At 42.6% G+C, this 17,772-nt stretch overlaps 2 protein-coding genes across 8 annotated transcripts in view; one reads left to right on the top strand and one right to left on the bottom strand.

Moving 5' to 3' along the window:
- Positions 1-3,450: 3,450 nt before the first annotated feature.
- On the top strand, positions 3,451-13,789 carry LOC128352372 (cytochrome c oxidase subunit 5B, mitochondrial-like). Its single transcript, XM_053312915.1, has 4 exons — positions 3,451-3,852; positions 7,164-7,234; positions 9,486-9,585; positions 13,592-13,789. Exons 1-4 carry the CDS (start codon positions 3,747-3,749, stop codon positions 13,702-13,704), a joined length of 390 nt encoding a protein of 129 aa, XP_053168890.1. The 5' UTR covers positions 3,451-3,746; the 3' UTR covers positions 13,705-13,789.
- A 1,498-nt stretch (positions 13,790-15,287) lies between these two features.
- HERC4 (HECT and RLD domain containing E3 ubiquitin protein ligase 4) overlaps positions 15,288-17,772 on the bottom strand; it is a 69,290-nt gene continuing 66,805 nt past the window's right edge. For all 7 annotated transcript variants that reach the window (XM_053307471.1, XM_053307469.1, XM_053307467.1 and 4 more), the window contains one exon: positions 15,288-16,668. In XM_053307471.1, coding sequence (XP_053163446.1) covers positions 16,460-16,668 — 209 coding nt within the window. In that variant the 3' untranslated portion in view covers positions 15,288-16,459. The remainder of the gene's footprint in view (positions 16,669-17,772) is intronic.

Raw genomic sequence — 17,772 nt, forward strand, 5'->3', positions numbered from 1 at the left:
TGTCAGTATATATGAAATAGAATTTATCTCCTGGAAACTATAGTGGAGTATTACACTTCACCTTCATCCATTCAAGGGTTTCTAATGGATGTAAATGGTAAATATCCTTGCAATTCAAAATGCTACCCAAAATTGCTTGCCCTAAAGAACAGAACTGAAGCAGATTTGCAAACTGATTTCAGCAGGTCACAGCTCCAAAAAGAGAGGGAGGTTGTGTGTGAGGAAAGCAATGTGAGTCTGGCTGCATTCGCTCATGAACCTGGAGGTGGCTGAACCTGTGCTTAATTTTTCTAACCATGAATCACATTGCAGACGTTCGTCCAACTGCAGCCTGGCAACCTCCTTTTCTTAAGGCAGGGGAGCCCCTCCCTTTTCCTCCTCTGCCAAGGCCGCATCCCAGCAAGCCTTATAGGGCTCACGTTGCCAGACTGTAGGCAAGGAGTCAGGACATCTCCAGGGCGGCAGCCATTGGCCACCATCTTCAAGTGGGTGCATCGTGCACAGTCATGCCTTTTTGGGATAGACTGCTCATCCTTGGAAGGGAAAGGGCGTTTAAATCCCTTTATAGGCCATGCAAGGTCTTCATCTGACAGCAGTTGCACTTCTGCCCTGCAACCAAACATTCTCACACAAGCACAATTTCTGCCGGGGGAGGGGATGCTGAGGGGCACTTGGTCCTGTTACTCAGGAAAGAGAAGGGAACATGACTTCCAGTGAGGGGATATGTAAATACAGGAGGGCAAAGGATTCTGGGGTCCAGCCCACTGTGACCAACAATGCTCTTGCGATGGGTCACCCTGCAAAGAAGTCCATGGAGGCAAAACCATGCTCCTCCCCCTGTGGTGGTTTGCCACTAGGGAATTAGACATCACATGGGAGGGCTAGTCTACTGGGGAGGACCTTAGGCTCGTTGACCTTAACATTTCCATTGGACTGTGCACTCATGTTGAGCCATCCAAAAAAAGGGGGTCCTTGGGTGGGGCCCCTATTATCTCTTGTTAATGATATAACTTTTGTGTGGTGAACCCCTCCTCTACAGGGAAGCCTTTGATGCACCCAAAGGAGATTTGATGCTCCATGTGTCTGGGCGTTGCCGGGTGGGCAGACTGGGGAAACACTGGGACCAGGGACAGATCTTAAATCTCATTCAAATTTCCTCAGTTTGGACTGGTGTTGTGGCATATGCAAATCTGCTATTGCAGGAGAGGAGAGCCTGGTTGCCTGTGATCCCAGGAAAGTAGGGTTGCTGTTCTGGGCAAAAATAAAGATGGACGTGGAGCAGGTCTGGGTCTCCCTCTCTATGATTATAGTTCCAGAATCAGCATGAAACCACTGTTACGGCTGCATCTGCATTCAGATGTAACGCTGCTGCAGCAAAACCTCAGGTTGAGGTGGAGAAACTCACTACAAACCAAAGGTTCATGTTGGAGTTTGGTGAGGGAAACCACAGGTTGCTTTTGCCATGAAACTGTGGTTTCACGCATTCAGACATGCACAGATTTCAACCTCTGCCCCATTTAACTGTGGTTTTGCATTACATGTGAATGTGGTCTCTGTTTCATGCCTCATCTCCAAACTAGGGTTATATCATGCACCATTATCATTATATCAAAATGGAACCTTTCTGTTTTCATTCTTGCTTCATAAGAATTTCCCCTTTGTAACTAATATACTTTATTGTAAGGGCAGGAGGACCTCCTAATCATGAGGCAAACAGGGGAGTTAATATTGGGTGTTGTAGGATCATGAGTGCGGGCAGTTGGTCCTGTCCCTTGCTGCAGGCATCACCCCATTTGCCTGCCACTTACCCCTGCTTTTACCCCTCCTTCTCTTCACTCTCATGTTGTCTTTTTTCCTGCATTCTCTTTTTCCTCCAAGTGCTCAGCCTGGGCCAGAATCCACTACTGCTGCCCCTTTTCTTTCCCACTGCCCATTCCTGGGACACACTTTGCCGCTGCTAACACTGTTGACTGCCACCTACTGTTCAGGCTTCAAAGCAGCATCCAGCCCCCACACGCATGTGCCCCCGCATGTATGCACACACACACCCCACACATGTGCACATGCAGACCTCTATTTGCATGTACACACACACATACCCCCACTTGTGTGCATGCACCCGCACTCACATGCACACACAACCCCACGTGTGGATTAACACATGCAGTCCCGCTCTCATGTGTGTGCACACAGCCCCACTCTCACGCATATGTGCCCCGCAGCTTGTGTGCATGCACCCCCCCTCACTCAACCCCATGCACACAGCCCCACTCATGCTCGCACATCAAACTTGTTCATGCACGCATTCCCCACATATGCACACACACTCATGTGCTGTGCACGCACTGCCACTCACGCACACAATCCCTTGGGAATGAGAGCAGCCCTGCTCTCACGCACACATGCTCCCACACGCGTACACACAGCTCCATGTGCACGCCCAGACCCACTGTCGTGTGTACCCAAGCTCCGCTCTCTCTCGTGCGCACACGCAACCCCGCATTCTCGCACGCGCACACGCAGCCCCACTCTCTTGTGCATGCACATGCGCACATGCAGCCCCACTCTCTTTCGTGTGCACACGCAGCCCCTGCTCTCTCTTGCGTACACATGCAGCCATGCTCTCTCACACATAGGGGAGTTCAGGGGTGTGCACGAGCTTGTGTGTGTGTGCAAGCAAGCATGCACACACACACACCCCACTCTAATTCTCAGACCAGCCATTTCATAAATGATGTCTTTTCTAAAAACAGTAAGATGTGTTAAATACACATGTGAACAGTAACTTAGGGATTCAATCCATGCATGAGTAAAACATGAACTCATTCCCAGGCAAAGCCCATTTTTAAAGGGGTGGGTTTCTGGCCTGTTCTGGTCAAGTTTGGGGTTGATAAAAGTATAATATTAAACAGTTTTCAGTTTGAACACGTTGTCCTTAAGTGTGGATCCAGTTTGATTTTGAAAGGATAGTTCTGGTTTTGGCTGTGAATGGGTTAATACTCTTTTACTATACTACATAAATTTTAATCCTAAGCTATTGTTCCCAGGTCTTTCTAATGCATCCTGCTCTTTTTGGCAGGTGTGTGTGTGTGAGTACTGTATCCCCCTTACCCTACTTTATCTCAGGGGTGCAGACAGGGAAAACTTGAGGAGCAAGCACCTCCTCACTTAAATCTGGTTTAGGGAAAGGAAAGACACTATTTGTGAGCGGGGGCGGGATATGCTTTGGGGACTGAAGATATGGGTTAATGGGGGGAGTTCAGTATAACGAAGGGAGGGACTCAAATGCTTTCGCGGGCGAGAAAGACACAGTTCTACGGAAGCAGTCAAAGTTCTATACGGACTGCTTGCTTTAGTAATCAATAGAAATACTGTCCCCTGTGGCCCAGCGGTTAACAGGCAGAGCGCATTAGCAGGCGAGAGGAGGGCAACCGAATGTGGAAATAAAGAAAAGAGTGTCTCGGAGAGTTGCTGCTCTCCCTCCACTGACTAATAACCATCGCCAGCCGCTTAGGCTTTCAAGTGACAAGTATTTCGTCCAAGACAAGTCCACGCTGGCGCCCGGACCTCAAGCCCACCAGAGGGCACCGCTGTGGCCCGAGCTGGTGTGCACAGCGAGGCGAGCCCCGCTTTCACGCCGACGCCGCCTCCCCCGGGACTGGCGCCTGTGCCAGCGCCGTGAGCGCTAGCGGCAGCTGCAGGACTCCCTGACCTTGCTCAAGTGGCAGAGCACGCACCCACCCACCATGGCGACCAGGCTGCTGCTGCTGCTCCGCGCCCTCCAAGGAGTGGTGCCCCGCGCCCCTAGGCGTGTCATGGCGCCCACCTCCGTCCGAGCCATGAGCGCCGGCGGTGCGTATAGGCTGAGGGGAGGGAGCATGCTCTTGCGGGGGTCGGGGGCGCGAGAACCTTGGTTGGCTTGCAGCGGGCTACATGCCCCAGCCCTTTGTGGAGGGAAGCGGGGCGAGGGGGTGGGGGTCAGGGCTGCCTTTGCATTGCTCTGTCGCCTGAAACAGCGGCACAAGGACCCCCAAGGGCCGGGGGCTGTGTTCCGTGTTCAAGGGCGCGCCTGGGGCCTAGAGAGTGTTGTTTCTGGGAGGCCCCCTTGACTCACAAGGGCACCACATAAGACTGGGCCCCTTTGAGGCCACATGCCCTGTTTATAATGCGACAGGTAACCCCAACCAGTGCTCTTCAAATAAGCTGGGGGCAGAAGACCGTGGCTTTTTTTCAGAGTTACACACATGCATGGGGGTGGGTAGGTGGGTGAATGAAGCCGTTTGGATAGACCTGTCAAAACTGGAAGGCACTAAAAGCAGTGTGGAGCATTTTCTGCTGGGGTCCGTTGGTGCTGTAATATTTGTGGACATTTGGTGGAGTCTCTTGCCTACTACTTTGGACCCATTGGTTATGCAACTGCACAGTATACCCCAGGAGAACTACCTAATCACCACCTCCTACATTTAAGCCCTCAGTGTAGTGCCTCAAGGACAGCTTATTTGAGTAACAACGCCACAGGTGTCCAGGGAAGAGGACCATTTTGGAGAAAGCGTACCCAATCACCTAAGTAGCACGTGACATGCAAAATTGTTTTTATGATGTCTCTTGAGTTTGAATAACATCACTATTTGATTTTTCTGCCAATGTTTCTAAACTCATATTTTCTTTCCTGAGCATTGTGCAAATACCATGCAGTGTGGGTTTTCATTTATTTTTCATGCCACCATGGCTACAATCCTTAGCATATATTAGAAATAAATTTCAGTAAATCAGTGGGCTTGCACTTCAAGTTTGCAAGATGTCTGGTGTTAGTTGTGTCCCACAGAAGTTAGTATATCCGCTGTATGTAAGAACAGTTCTGTTGGATCAGATCAAAGATCCCCCTCATCCTGCTTCCCACAGTGGCCAATCAGATGCTTCTTGGAAACCTAAAAGCAGAGCTTGAAGATAATAGCCCTCTACTACTGTTGCCCCCAGTAACTGATATTCAGAGGCCTATTGCCTCTGAACTTGGAGATTCCATATAGTTATAACCACTAATAGCTATTGAGTTACCAGTTTAGTCCCCATCAGTATATGCAGTATGGCTGCATTTACAGTGTGGTGAGGGGGAAATGCACATAGTAATATCTCAGTCCTTTAAACCAATGTCTGTGCTGTGCCAGCGACTTTATTTGAGAGGGCATCATTTATTAACTTTGATTAGTGAACTGATACATCCTAAAACACCTGTAAAGAGAAGATTCATGCACGCTCAGTAGTCAATGTGATTTAGTAAAACATATCTATTTCCACCCTATTAGGACCAAAACAGACAAGATGGGGGAAATCTGTGAGAATAGCTCCTGGATATAATTTTGATTGAGCCTTGTATGGATGAGCTACATTGATTTGAAGTAGTAATTTAGAAATTACATTATTATTTCTTGTTTACACAGTAAGACAGGTGTTAATGACTGGTTTGTTTTATCCAGACATTGAGTCCTTCCCAAGGACCTGGGATGGCTGGATTTTATTATCAGTGTTGTTGTTGTTATAGATATCGTCACAGAATATAGGCTGTTCCCAGTAAAGTTGCTTTTTGTAATTGGCTGATGGTGATTTCTGTGGCCCCATGGTGTTGAGGTGCTCTTCAAGGTGTTTTGGAATTGCACCTAGGGTGCCAATTACCACTGGGATTACTTTGGTCTTTTTCTGCCACAGCCTTTCAATTTCATTTTGTAGATCTTTGTATTTTGTGATTTTTTTCTATTTCTTTTTCTTCTATTCTGTTATCACCTGGTATTGCTATGTTGATTATTTTAACTTGTTTTTCTTTCTTCTCGACTACAGTTATATCTGGTGTACTGTGTGGCAGATGTTTGTCTGTATTATTGTTGTTGTTGTTGTTGTTTACACAGTCAGACAGGTGTTATTGACTGGTTTGTTTCATCCAGACATCAAGTCCTTCCCAAGGACTTGGGATGGTTGAATTTTATTGTCAATGTTGTTGCTGTTGTTATAGATATCATAGCAAAATATAGGCTGTTCCCAGTAAAGTTGCCTTTTGTAACTGGCTGATGGTGATTTCTGTGGCCCATCAGCCACATTAATAAATAATAATAATAATAATAATAATAATTATTATTATTATTATTAAATATTCAACATTGCTATTTATTTATTTATTTATTTTTGCATTTTTATACCGCCTTTCGTTAAAATATAGCCCCAAGGCGGTTTACAAAAGTTAAAAACATACAATAAAAACACAATAAAAACAACATGCTAAGAGTATAAAAACATATAAAAACAGGCATAAAACAATACAAGAAATAAAAACACCCAGAAGCAGCAGTAAAAACGATTATGTAAAAGCCTGGGTAAAAAGCCAAGTCTTTACAAGCTTTCTAAAAGCCATGATGGAGTCCGAGGAGCGAATGACCACTGGGAGAGCATTCCAGAGTCTGGGGGCTATAGTTTTATCCACTGCATTTACTAGGAGGAGAAGGCATGGAGGTGGGGGGGAGGGAGGGCATTGATGTAAAATGTTACAGGTCTCCTTAAATACAGCCTATTAGCTTCCCAAATGTATCTCTACGATCCAAGCAAAGCAAAAGGTTGATCAAGTCAAGATTTATGAGCCTGGACCTTTTCACAAAGAGATTTTAAAAGGCAATTTATTAATGAAGCCATTAATAGTTAAATGAATTTATTTTATTTTAAGAGATTTAACCCTACACTTTCACCCTTGTCCCAGGACAGCAATAGCAATAGCAATAGCACTTACATTTATATACCGCTCTATAGCCGGAGCTCTCTAAGCAGTTTACAATGATTTTAGCATATTGCCCCCAACATTCTGGGTACTCATTTTACTGACCTCGGAAGGATGGAAGGCTGAGTCAACCTTGAGCCCCTGGTCAGGATCAAACTTGTAACCTTCTGGTTACAGGGCGGCAGCTTTACCACTGTGCCACCAGGGGCTCTTGGGACAGCTGCTCTGCAATTTGCTAAGAAAGACTAACATTTTGGATACTTCTGGTTCTTTCAAGATTCATGTTACCTTATCCTATGCAATTAGGCACACCAAACTTATTGATTTCAAGTAATTTAAGGGTGCCTATCACTACACAGGATCAGAGAGTTCATTCAGTTTGTTTTTGAATATACATTCCTTCCAGGTATTCCCACTGATGAAGAGCAAGCCACTGGACTTGAACGGAAAACTCTACAAGCCATGAAGAGAGGGGAGGTATGCCTAAACCAGTAACTGCTCTGTACTCCAATTTAGCCAACAGGCCCAGCAATTCAAGGCAGCATCTAGACTAGTCAGTCATGACTAAGCGCCATTGAAGGATAACGCAAGTTAGGTATATCTAACTTAAACCGCATTCATTTTGGTGGCTGATATCCTGACTTTAAATAAACTGATATCCCGAGGCCAACAGGTGCATAAGGAGGTTCTATGGGGATAGTCCCCCCATTTCCCCCTATATTTGTACTGTTATGCCAGAGGGCTAAGACTTTTAAGTGCTGTTTGTGCTCTGAAAGATCAGAAACACATCCCTGACCCTCAGTCTAAGTGAACACAGCATTTTCTTCCCTCAGTTTGTAAGAACACATTGGAACAATATGATTTTGACAAACAGATGTGGAAGACTATTAGCACTGAAAAACATAGTGGAAATTATTAAAATCATTAAACACACATGGCAGCTTAAAAGTAACTTTTGGACCACATAAAGTAGAGTAATAGCCAAACTAGACTAAATCATGCAAAACACACGATCCTAATAGGGATGTGCACAAAACAGATTTTGTTTCAAGCTGAAAATGTTTAGTCAAAACAGCAGTCGACCTGGTTGTTTCAATGGAACAAATCTCAAGATGTTTTAAGTGTTTCGGCCAAAGGGAACAATGGGGAAACTCAAACCACCCCACTGTTCCCCAAGGGTAGCTCCTAGGGACACCAAAGTGAGCTGGGCGGTAGGGCATGTTGGGTGCTACCTACTACCCAACCCACAAAAGAAATGGGCAAGCAGGCAATTTTAAAACTGCATTTTTAACCTTTCTCCAAAACCTTCATAGGTTTGCAAGCCAATCAAAAGCCAGTAAAAGAAAATCAATCAGCAAGGGAAAAACAAGCCTCCAAAATGGTGCTCAAAATGTCAAAACATTTTGAATCAAAATGAGATTGTTTTGTTCCTAACTCAAAACAGACCTTTTATTTAAACGACATTTTGTTTCGAGCTTGAGACACTTGAAACGACCCGTTTCAAGTCAAAACCTTACGACATCAAAATGTTTTTCACATCCCTAGGTCCTAAATTCATGGTCACAGAATTGAGAGAGAATGCAGTAGGCACTTACAGAGGAAGATCCTGTGTGAGCACACATGTATTCAGAGTGGGACCTTCCTGATTAAACCTGAGTGGGATCTAAAATTAACTGAGCGGACATCAAAAAATGTGTGAGCACACATGCACACCTTAGAGGGAACACTGGATTGTGGGGGTGGGGGGGGAGGTTAAGCACGGTTAGTCTGCCAATGTCTGTTCCCTGTGCCCCACCCTTGGTTTTGCATTGAGGGAGAGTCAGAAACTTCATACGTAACTGCAGGTTTATCCCGTAAGTGTATGGTGCTTTCTAGAAGTGAAATGTTTTCAAATGTAGTGAAGCTCCCTTGTGGCCATTTCTTTTACTGGCAGATCTGCTTAGTGTCAGAGGTTATTGTTACTTAGGGGACGGGGTGGGGAGGGAGAGAACACACACCATTCACATTCTACCCTTTGAGCACATCATCAGTTGTCCTGGTATATCCTGACAGACATGACATCCAGAAAATCTTTAAAAGATTTCAAATCTACTTTTCCTTACCTCCTTACTTGGGGTCAAATCTATTTGCCAAGCCATTTTTGCCAAATGTTAACTGAGTGTGAACTGCATATTTTTGGTGTGCTGGAAGGGGAAGAGTTCCCAACCTCTTAACCAATAACTAACCTGCCCATGGAAGATTGTCTTTAAAAATATTAACTGCTGTCAACCCTAACTGCTGACAAAGGAGTCTCTTCTTGGATTAGATGATTGTGCAATACTATCTGATTAATCATTTGGAAACCACCACTCACTGTGCACCACAACCTAGAAGTCCCAAGTCTGTACATGCACTCTGGGTTTTGCTTTGCAGCACCTTCTATGCTGCCAGACATACATGTTCTCATATTTGAGTTCAACTGAGCCAAGTTGTGAGCTGCTGCCAGGGATGGATTTTCTCCTGGGCAGATCTTCCATCCACAGATTTAGCACATGCAAGCATAAGCTCTTAAGGTTTATAATTCCTATAGTTCCCCCCCCCCCTTCCTTTATATGCTAGTTCTTAAAAATCCATCTTTTGTTGCATATAATAGAAACCACATTGTAAGCAGTGTTTGTTGCTAGTGTTTTTAGAACTTCAAACAATTTTGGTAATTCTATCTAACACTGCTCTTGGTTTTATGTAAAAGGATCCATACAGCATATTCAAACCCAAGAGATATTCCGGAACCAAAGAAGATCCTCATATTGTTCCATCAACTGGAGATAAGAGACTAGTGGGTTGCATCTGTATGTATCAAAATAATTTTTGGTAAAGTACATGTTAATGTTTTCCTAGATTCACACAATGTAATCCAGCAATGTATAAATATCTTTTATTTATTTATTTATTTATTATTTCTTGTTTACACAGTCAGACAGGTGTTATTGACTGGTTTGTTTTATCCAGACATCGAGTCCTTCCCAAGGACCTGGGATGCCAGAATTTTATTGTCAATGTTGTTGCTGTTGTTATAGATATCGTCGCAGCATATAGGCTGTTCCCAGTAAAGCTGCTTTTTGTAATTGGCTGATGGTGATTTCTGTGGCCCCTATGGTGTTGAGGTGCTCTTCAAGGTCTTTTGGAACTGCACCCAGGGCGCCAGTTACCACTGGGATTATTTTGGTCTTCTTCTGCCACAGCTTTTCAATTTCAATTTGTAGATCTTTGTATTTGGTGATTTTTTCTATTTCTTTTTCTTCTATTCTGCTATCCCCTGGTATTGCTATGTCGATTATTTTCACTTGTTTTTCTTTCTTCTCGACTACAGTGATATCTGGTGTATTGTGTGGCAGATGTTTGTCTGTTTGTAGTCGGAAGTCCCATAATATTTTTACATCTTCATTTTCTTCAACTTTTTCAATTTTATGGTCCCACCAATTCTTGGCTACAGGTAGCTTGTATTTTTTGCAGATGTTCCAGTGTATCATCCCTGCTAGCTTGTCATGCCTTTGTTTGTAGTCAGTCTGTGCGATCTTCTTACAACAGCTGATCAGGTGGTCCACTGTTTCATCTGCTTCTTTACAAAGGCGGCACTTGCTGTTTGTTGTGGAGTTTTCGACTTTTGCTCTTATTGCATTTGTTCTTAGTGCCTGTTCTTGTGCAGCCAGTATTAAATCCTCTGTTTCTTTCTTCAAGTTGCCATTCTTAAGCCATTGCCAGGTCTTGGTGATGTCTGATTTTCCACTTATATTGTGTAAATATTGACCATGCAGGGGCTTATTTCTCCATTTTTCTGCTCGGTTCTTGACGTTCTTTCTTATAGGCCTGTTTTGTTTCATTGGTGTTGAATAGTTTCGCGTTCTTGACCATTTGAAGTGCATCTTCTTCACTGTCCCTTATATATTCTTCAAGGCCTCTTTTCTCCTCCTCTACTGTTTGTTGGACTTGCAGCATTCCTCTTCCACCTGAGCTGCGAGGGAGGTAGAGCCTATCGACATCACTGTGGGGGTGCGGAGCATGGTTGATGGTCATGATTTTCCTGGTCTTACGATCTAGCGTCTCTAGCTCTGCCTGGGTCCAGTCTATTATTCCTGCAGTGTATCTAATGACAGGTATAGCCCAAGTGTTTATGGCTTGTATGATGTTCCCGCCATTGAGTTTGGACTTGAGGATTTTTCTGACTCTCCTGATGTATTCACTTCCAATTTTTCTTTTAACTTCAGTGTGTGCGATGTTATCAGCCTGGAGAATGCCCAAGTATTTGTAAGGTTCTTTCTCTTCCAGGTTCTTGATCTTGCTTCCATTGGGCAGTTCTATTCCTTCTGTTTTTGTTATTTTCCCTCTGTTCATTATTAATGCAGCACACTTGTCTAGTCCAAACTCCATTGCTATATCGCTACTGAATATACGGACAGTGTTTAGCAGTGATTCAATTTCTGACTGGGACTTTCCATACAACTTCAGATCGTCCATGTACAGCAGATGGTTGATTGTACTTGATGTTTTAGATGTTTGGTATCCGAGGCTTGTTTTGTTTAGTATTTGTGAAAGTGGGGTCATGGCGATTACAAACAATAGAGGGGATAGTGAGTCCCCTTGGAAAATGCCTCTTCTAATGCTAACCTGTCCAAGTGCCTTGCCATTGATTGTTAACTGTGTACTCCACATGATCATGGCTTTTTTAGTAAATATCTGAATGTTTTAGCTGACACCAGTTGTTTCTAAACATTTTAGTATCCATGTGTGAGGCAATGAATCGAAGGCTTTCTTGTAGTCAATCCATGCAACACTTAGATTGGTTTTTCTTCTCTTGCAGTTTTCTAAAATCATTTTGTCAATCAGCAGCTGGTCTTTTGTGCCTCTGGTGTTCGGGCAATTTCCTTTCTGTTCAACTGGAAGCTGTTTGTTAGTTAATAAGTGTTGCATCACTTCATCTGCTATTATTCCAGTTAATAATTTGAACATGGTTGGCAGGCAGGTTATCGGTCTATAATTACTTGGAACTGCACCTTTTGCTGGGTCTTTCATAATGAGATGAGTTTTCCCAGTTGTTAGCCATTGTTCAATATCACCGCCTTTCATAATGTGATTGAACTGTTTTGATAGTTGTTTATGAAGGCTTGTTAGGTGTTTAAGCCAGAAGCCATGCAGTTCATCGTCGCCTGGCGCAGTCCAATTTTTAATTTTCTTTGCTCATTATTATTATTATTATTATTTCTTGTTTACACAGTCAGACAGGTGTTATTGACTGGTTTGTTTTATCCAGACATCGGGTCCTTACCTGGGATGGCTGAATTTTATTGTCAATGTTGTTGTGAGCCCCCCAAAGGGCTCACAATCTAAAAGAAACGTAAGATAGACATCAGCAACAGTCACTGGAAGTACTGTGCTGGGGGTGAATAGGGCCAGTTACTCTCCCCCTGCTAAATAAAGAGAATCACCACGTTAAAGGTGCCTCTTTGCCAAGTTAGCAGGGGTTAACTTTAACTATTTGGGGCATAATCCAGCCCACTATAGTAGAGCATCCTGGCACAGCTTACCAGAGCTTAATACAGCCATTCCTCCCTTCCTGACCAATGTATGCATGCACTCAGAACACACCCTAAAGTAACTTGCATTGTACAGAGAGGAAGGGTGGTATGCTGATATGGTCTGAAATAAAGACTATGACTATGGCTGATACGGAAGGCCTGCCTAGATCTCCCATTCCCTGAAATAGGCTGTTGCATTGCCTACTTATGGAAGTGACAGGGTTGTACTAGGAATCTTCCACATGCAGGCGTTGCACTCACAGGTATACTGTATCTAAGTATTGCACCAACACTCTCCAGTGGTTCTGGGGCATGGCAATCTTTAGTTTTGGGAAATACCAAAAGTAAAAACTATGCCATCCCAGAACGCCCAATGGAAATTCACAGTAAGTTGAAATTTCCCTGTTCGTTTCTGATCTAAGTATGTTACTTGTAGAGGGAATAAAGAGAAGCCCATATACCTTCCGCCTTCACAATGTCCCAATACTATGTCTGGTATTTTTTTCAAGCATCTATTGTCTGGCACCTACATTTTGGGGTTGGCTGCTAGATCCAAAGAAAAATTGTCAAGGCTTATCCTAGTCAGTTTGGATACAAATCACCACCTTAAAAAAATTAAATCCATGTTTAACAACAAATATTTTAACAGAACCTGGTTTAAAATGAAATCTAATTTAACAGAACACATTTATTTAATATAAACAGCTTACTCTTCTCCCTTAAATCAGAATCCATGACAAACTTATTGGTACTGCTCAAACGTACTGTTGCATGTAACATACACTACCTGAAGTTGTAGGAGATGAGATGCACTTTATGTCAATGTTAAGAGACAAACATGGGTTCCACACCATTTATTTTGTAACACTAATGTGGAGGTAAATAGAGAGGGGTTAGTTTAACTCTTTTGCAAGCTGTTTCTTCTTAGCTTGCCTTATTTCTGGTCTGACACCAACTCGGGGAAGACAGGGTGAAAAAGAATCAGCAGGCAGGGGAAAGTGGAGCATTCAGGTACCCATTTGCCAGCCTAATGTGCAATCCTGCCCTAAATTGCCAACTGCCAAAACACAAGTTGCAACAATATACAAACTTGCTTTCCATTACTCTGTTAGTAGGATGCTTCAACCCAGCTTTAAAACAGGCCACCTTCAAGGGCAGATATGTTCGTGTTCAATTATCCTAGTGAACCAAACACTATTTTCAAATATACCTGGCCATGCCTTAATTTTCTGGAAACATTTATTCTATAACAAAAGAAATAATAAAAATTTTCTTTCTGCAGGTGAGGAAGATAACTCTACTATTATTTGGTTCTGGGTACACAAAGGAGACAGCCACCGTTGTCCTCAGTGTGGAGCTTATTACAAGCTAACTCATCATGAACTTCCCCACTGAGAGAATCGATACTGAAGAAAAACCCAAAAAGAATGTTTTAAAGTTGTACACCTTGATGTGCATTTAATAAAAGTGTCTGACTGCAGTTTTCAAATTTGGTTAATTCACTGTATTTAAGGCCAAACTTAAAAGTAACAACGAGATCTGTGAACAGAATCTCTTATGGTTTTCTTTTAGATCAAAGCAGCCATGGGGGAGCCTGCTTTGGAATACGGCTAGAAGATAAGATGCTCAACCTTTTTACCCTAAGCTGCTTTCCTGGTTTTTAATCATGCTGTCACTTCCTCCCTCCACCAATGCCTAAGCTTGACACCAATGCTTATGCCCTTTATGTTCATAGCCTCCAGTGTGAAAGGGGGCACATAATATACCTGTCTTTATGTTCACCTAAAACAACATTCCAAAAGTAGTCCCACAGTTTTCACTAGGGCTACTCCAGCACAAGTCATCTGTAGTCTAAATGGACAAGAACAGGGAAACTCTAAACTGCAAGCAATCCTGGAGATTTTACGAGATGAGCCTAGTTTAATATAGACATGCTCACTCTGGCCAAAAAACCCACCCCTGACTTGTTCTTACAGTATCCTTTTAGCATTATTACAATGTAACATTTGGTTATGAAACAGATTTCTGCAAAGGAAGCAGCTGAGTGTTGGGGCATTTTGTAACTATTGGGTCCTGAGTGTACCGAAGCGCACCTAGCCTTCTATTGCAGCCCAGGCTTGCTGACACAGAACAAGCTGCTAATGAGGAAAAACTTGTTCAGATGTAAGAGACTTGCAATGCTGCTTTATTCTAACATGGAAAGTAAGGTGAAGGTTAAATATGTATGCATAAACACATAGTGTATGTAAGTGTTTCCCTGTACAGATATGTTGATGTAAACTTAAGAAGAATTGCATCCAGGATTCGCCATACGTTCCCTGTTCATTATCCTATGTCTACACAACTCCCACTCACAACTGTAAACAGAGGCAATATTCCCTCTTCCATGGAACACTGCTAGACTGACTTCAAGTAGTCAGCCATTTGGATTAGAGAGACCACACTGGTCTTCTCAAGTGTGTGGAAACAGCAACATATGAACAGACACACGAGGCCTGCAGGGAACACACACACTGTATGAGTCCATCTGACCCTCAAAGTAATGCCCACGGAATAGCTATCAGACCCTCTCTTCTGTGCAGTGTTAAGTGTGGAGGGAGGACTCCATTGGTCTTGGCCCCAATATCACTGTACTCCAAGCACAGAGCCAAAGTTTTGAAAAGGAGTGTCTATGTATGTACGTGTGTGTGTGTGTGTGTGTGTGTACACACACACACACACACACATGTATATGTACATATATACACATTAGGAAACTCTGTATAATTGGGATTCCTGATCACATGAGGCATCACACACATATTGCTGTGCATATAGAGAACCATTTTCAGACCTTTGGCTCTATACGTGGAAATTGGAGACATGGTCAGTCATATGCTCATACGTGACCTTCCACAAAAAACAGTGTACATATTGAGAAGGCCTGAAAAGACTCATGCCCCCCACCACCAAATGACACATCTACATGCACACATGTGTACATAATCCAACACTTTCATTCAAGAATTTTTATTTTATGCTTTGTTTCCACTGCAGTTTATAAATCTAAAAAAAATAAATATTTGTTTCACAGCTGCAAGTCACAGACTATCAAGAACATGTAAACATTCAGGAACTTAAGACAGCCCCACCCCCCCACCCCCCAGTCAATCCATATGTTCGATTTGATGTGATCATCTCACAAGAAGTTCTATTGAAGTCCAAAAAAAGTCTTTTAAAAAGAGGGCATTTTAAAATTATTTGAAAAAAGTGAAAATTCAACCAGAACTCGAAAACTGTTCTTCCAGCATCTGAGAATGAGAAAAAGGGATGAAATCTCTGCACTGCTGAAGATAAAGGCAAAAAGTGGAGGGTTGGCCAACAATGTTGGACAGAGGTACCAAGTGCTCCTAGATTATTCTAATGACACAGTTTTCAAGCGTTGAACTCCAGCATTAAAAATGGATGCTTTCATAATTTTTAATCTATTAATAATTCCTCTATATATCCGAGATTATCAGAAAAATTACAATGTCATCTTGATAATCTTTATGTTAACAGAAGCTATAACTGTTCCAGCATAAAAGGACTGCTATACAAACTATTTCTAGTGTTGTGGTTTTCAACATTAGATGGTCACAAGAAACCAGAGATACAGATCTTCAACTCATTCGCTAAGATATAATCTTTTGTTTGTTTTCATGAGATAAGCCCCAGTTCAATTACAAACAATAGAAACTCTACTGCTTTTGGAGCATAGCTATTTTATTACCCAAAAAGTCCCCCCAAAACTTTTATTTACAAAATGAAAAATCTAAATGTGATTTAGTTGCAGTGATTGGAAAAAAGTGAAGCACATCTTTCACACACACAGCAAGTTGTTTTGCAATATGTGAAGTACTAAAATTGTTAGTGAAACTTTAGTTCTTATTCCAAAGTTGCATTTTATTGTTAAGATGGCAAATGTAGCTCCAGAAGTTCGCTAAGACAGCTCATTTGTGTAGAGTTTTGGCTGCCATAAGGAATCAGATCATTAAACATGTTTACAAACAACTTCTTATATCATCAGCATTGTCAGCCATTTAACCGCACGTGCTACTACAAGGTAGATGCAGAAATTAGTTTAATGTTCCCACATTAAACAGTTGCAGTATTCTCAGTTTTCTACAAATTATACTAAATTGAAGCCTTCATAGTGATCAATAGCCTGGATCAGCTTAGACTTGAGCATTTCCTTATCTGTGTATTTTGGAAGATCAAGAAGATTAAAACACGTGTGAGATACTGGAAGATACTCATCTCCACCTCCTGTTGGCTGGATAACAAGGCTAAGACTCTTCATCCCAAGAATAGGAATACGATCACTACCTGTCAAAAATACTACCAAAACAAAAAACAAAACAGAGAGAGAGAGAGGTCCAGTTATAAAGATTAAAAGCGTATTACAGACTAGTGCTTTGTAAGATACAGTACTGCTATTTCATTCCTTGGGAAAATGGTGCAGTCATCAGAAAATAGGTACATAGGTGGTTCAAACCAGATGCAAAGTTGCATTTTCAACCTTCAGTTAATTAGTCATACCAATCAGGGCAAGAATGCTTTCCTGTAGTAGGACAGATGTGACACTAGAAAGCTACAGCTGCAATTCACACATGTGCCTCTATTATTTATTTATTTATTATTTATTATTATTACATTTATATCCCGCTCTTCCTCCAAGGAGCCCAGAGCGGTGTACTACATACTTGAGTTTCTCTTTCACAACAACCCTGTGAAGTAGGTTAGGCTGAGAGAGAAGTGACTGGCCCAGAGTCACCCAGCTAGTTTCATGGCTGAATGGGGATTTGAACTCGGGTCTCCCCGGTCCTAGTCCAGCACTCTAGCCACTACACCACGCTAAGCTGGATACCCCATGCATACAAAATGAACATTAAAAACTCCCTTAGCCAGTCTCTCAACCAGCTTCCAAAGGCAATTTAGTGCTTTAACAGTTCTAGAAACAAAATTACATCTCTTATTCAAAATGTTATTAGCTTTCTTAATATCCCTCCACATCTTATGTTTATATAGGAATGAAATACAACTTAAATCTGTTAGAAAGGGCAAAACCTTAAACAATAATTCAGTGTTTCCCCCCAAAACATCCCTACCTCCCTTATTTAAGGAGAAACAAACAATTTGCCTACTCCTAAGGCGCAGTGGGGAAATGACTTGACTAGCAAGCCAGAGGTTGCCGATTTGAATCCCCACTGGTATGTTTCCCAGACTATGGGAAACACCTATATTGGGCAGCACAATATAGAAAGGTCTGAAAGGCATCATCTCACACTGCACGAGAGATGGCAATGGTAGACCCCTCCTGTATTCTACCAAAGACAACCACAGGGCTCTGTGGTCAACAGGAGTCGACACCGACTCGACAGCACACTTTACCTAAGGGTAAAGAGTTTTGCATTCTTTCCCAATGTTATGAAAAATAATTTG

The sequence above is a fragment of the Hemicordylus capensis genome, chromosome 3 (assembly GCF_027244095.1).
Source record: "Hemicordylus capensis ecotype Gifberg chromosome 3, rHemCap1.1.pri, whole genome shotgun sequence".
NCBI classification, from domain to species: Eukaryota; Metazoa; Chordata; class Lepidosauria; order Squamata; family Cordylidae; genus Hemicordylus; species Hemicordylus capensis.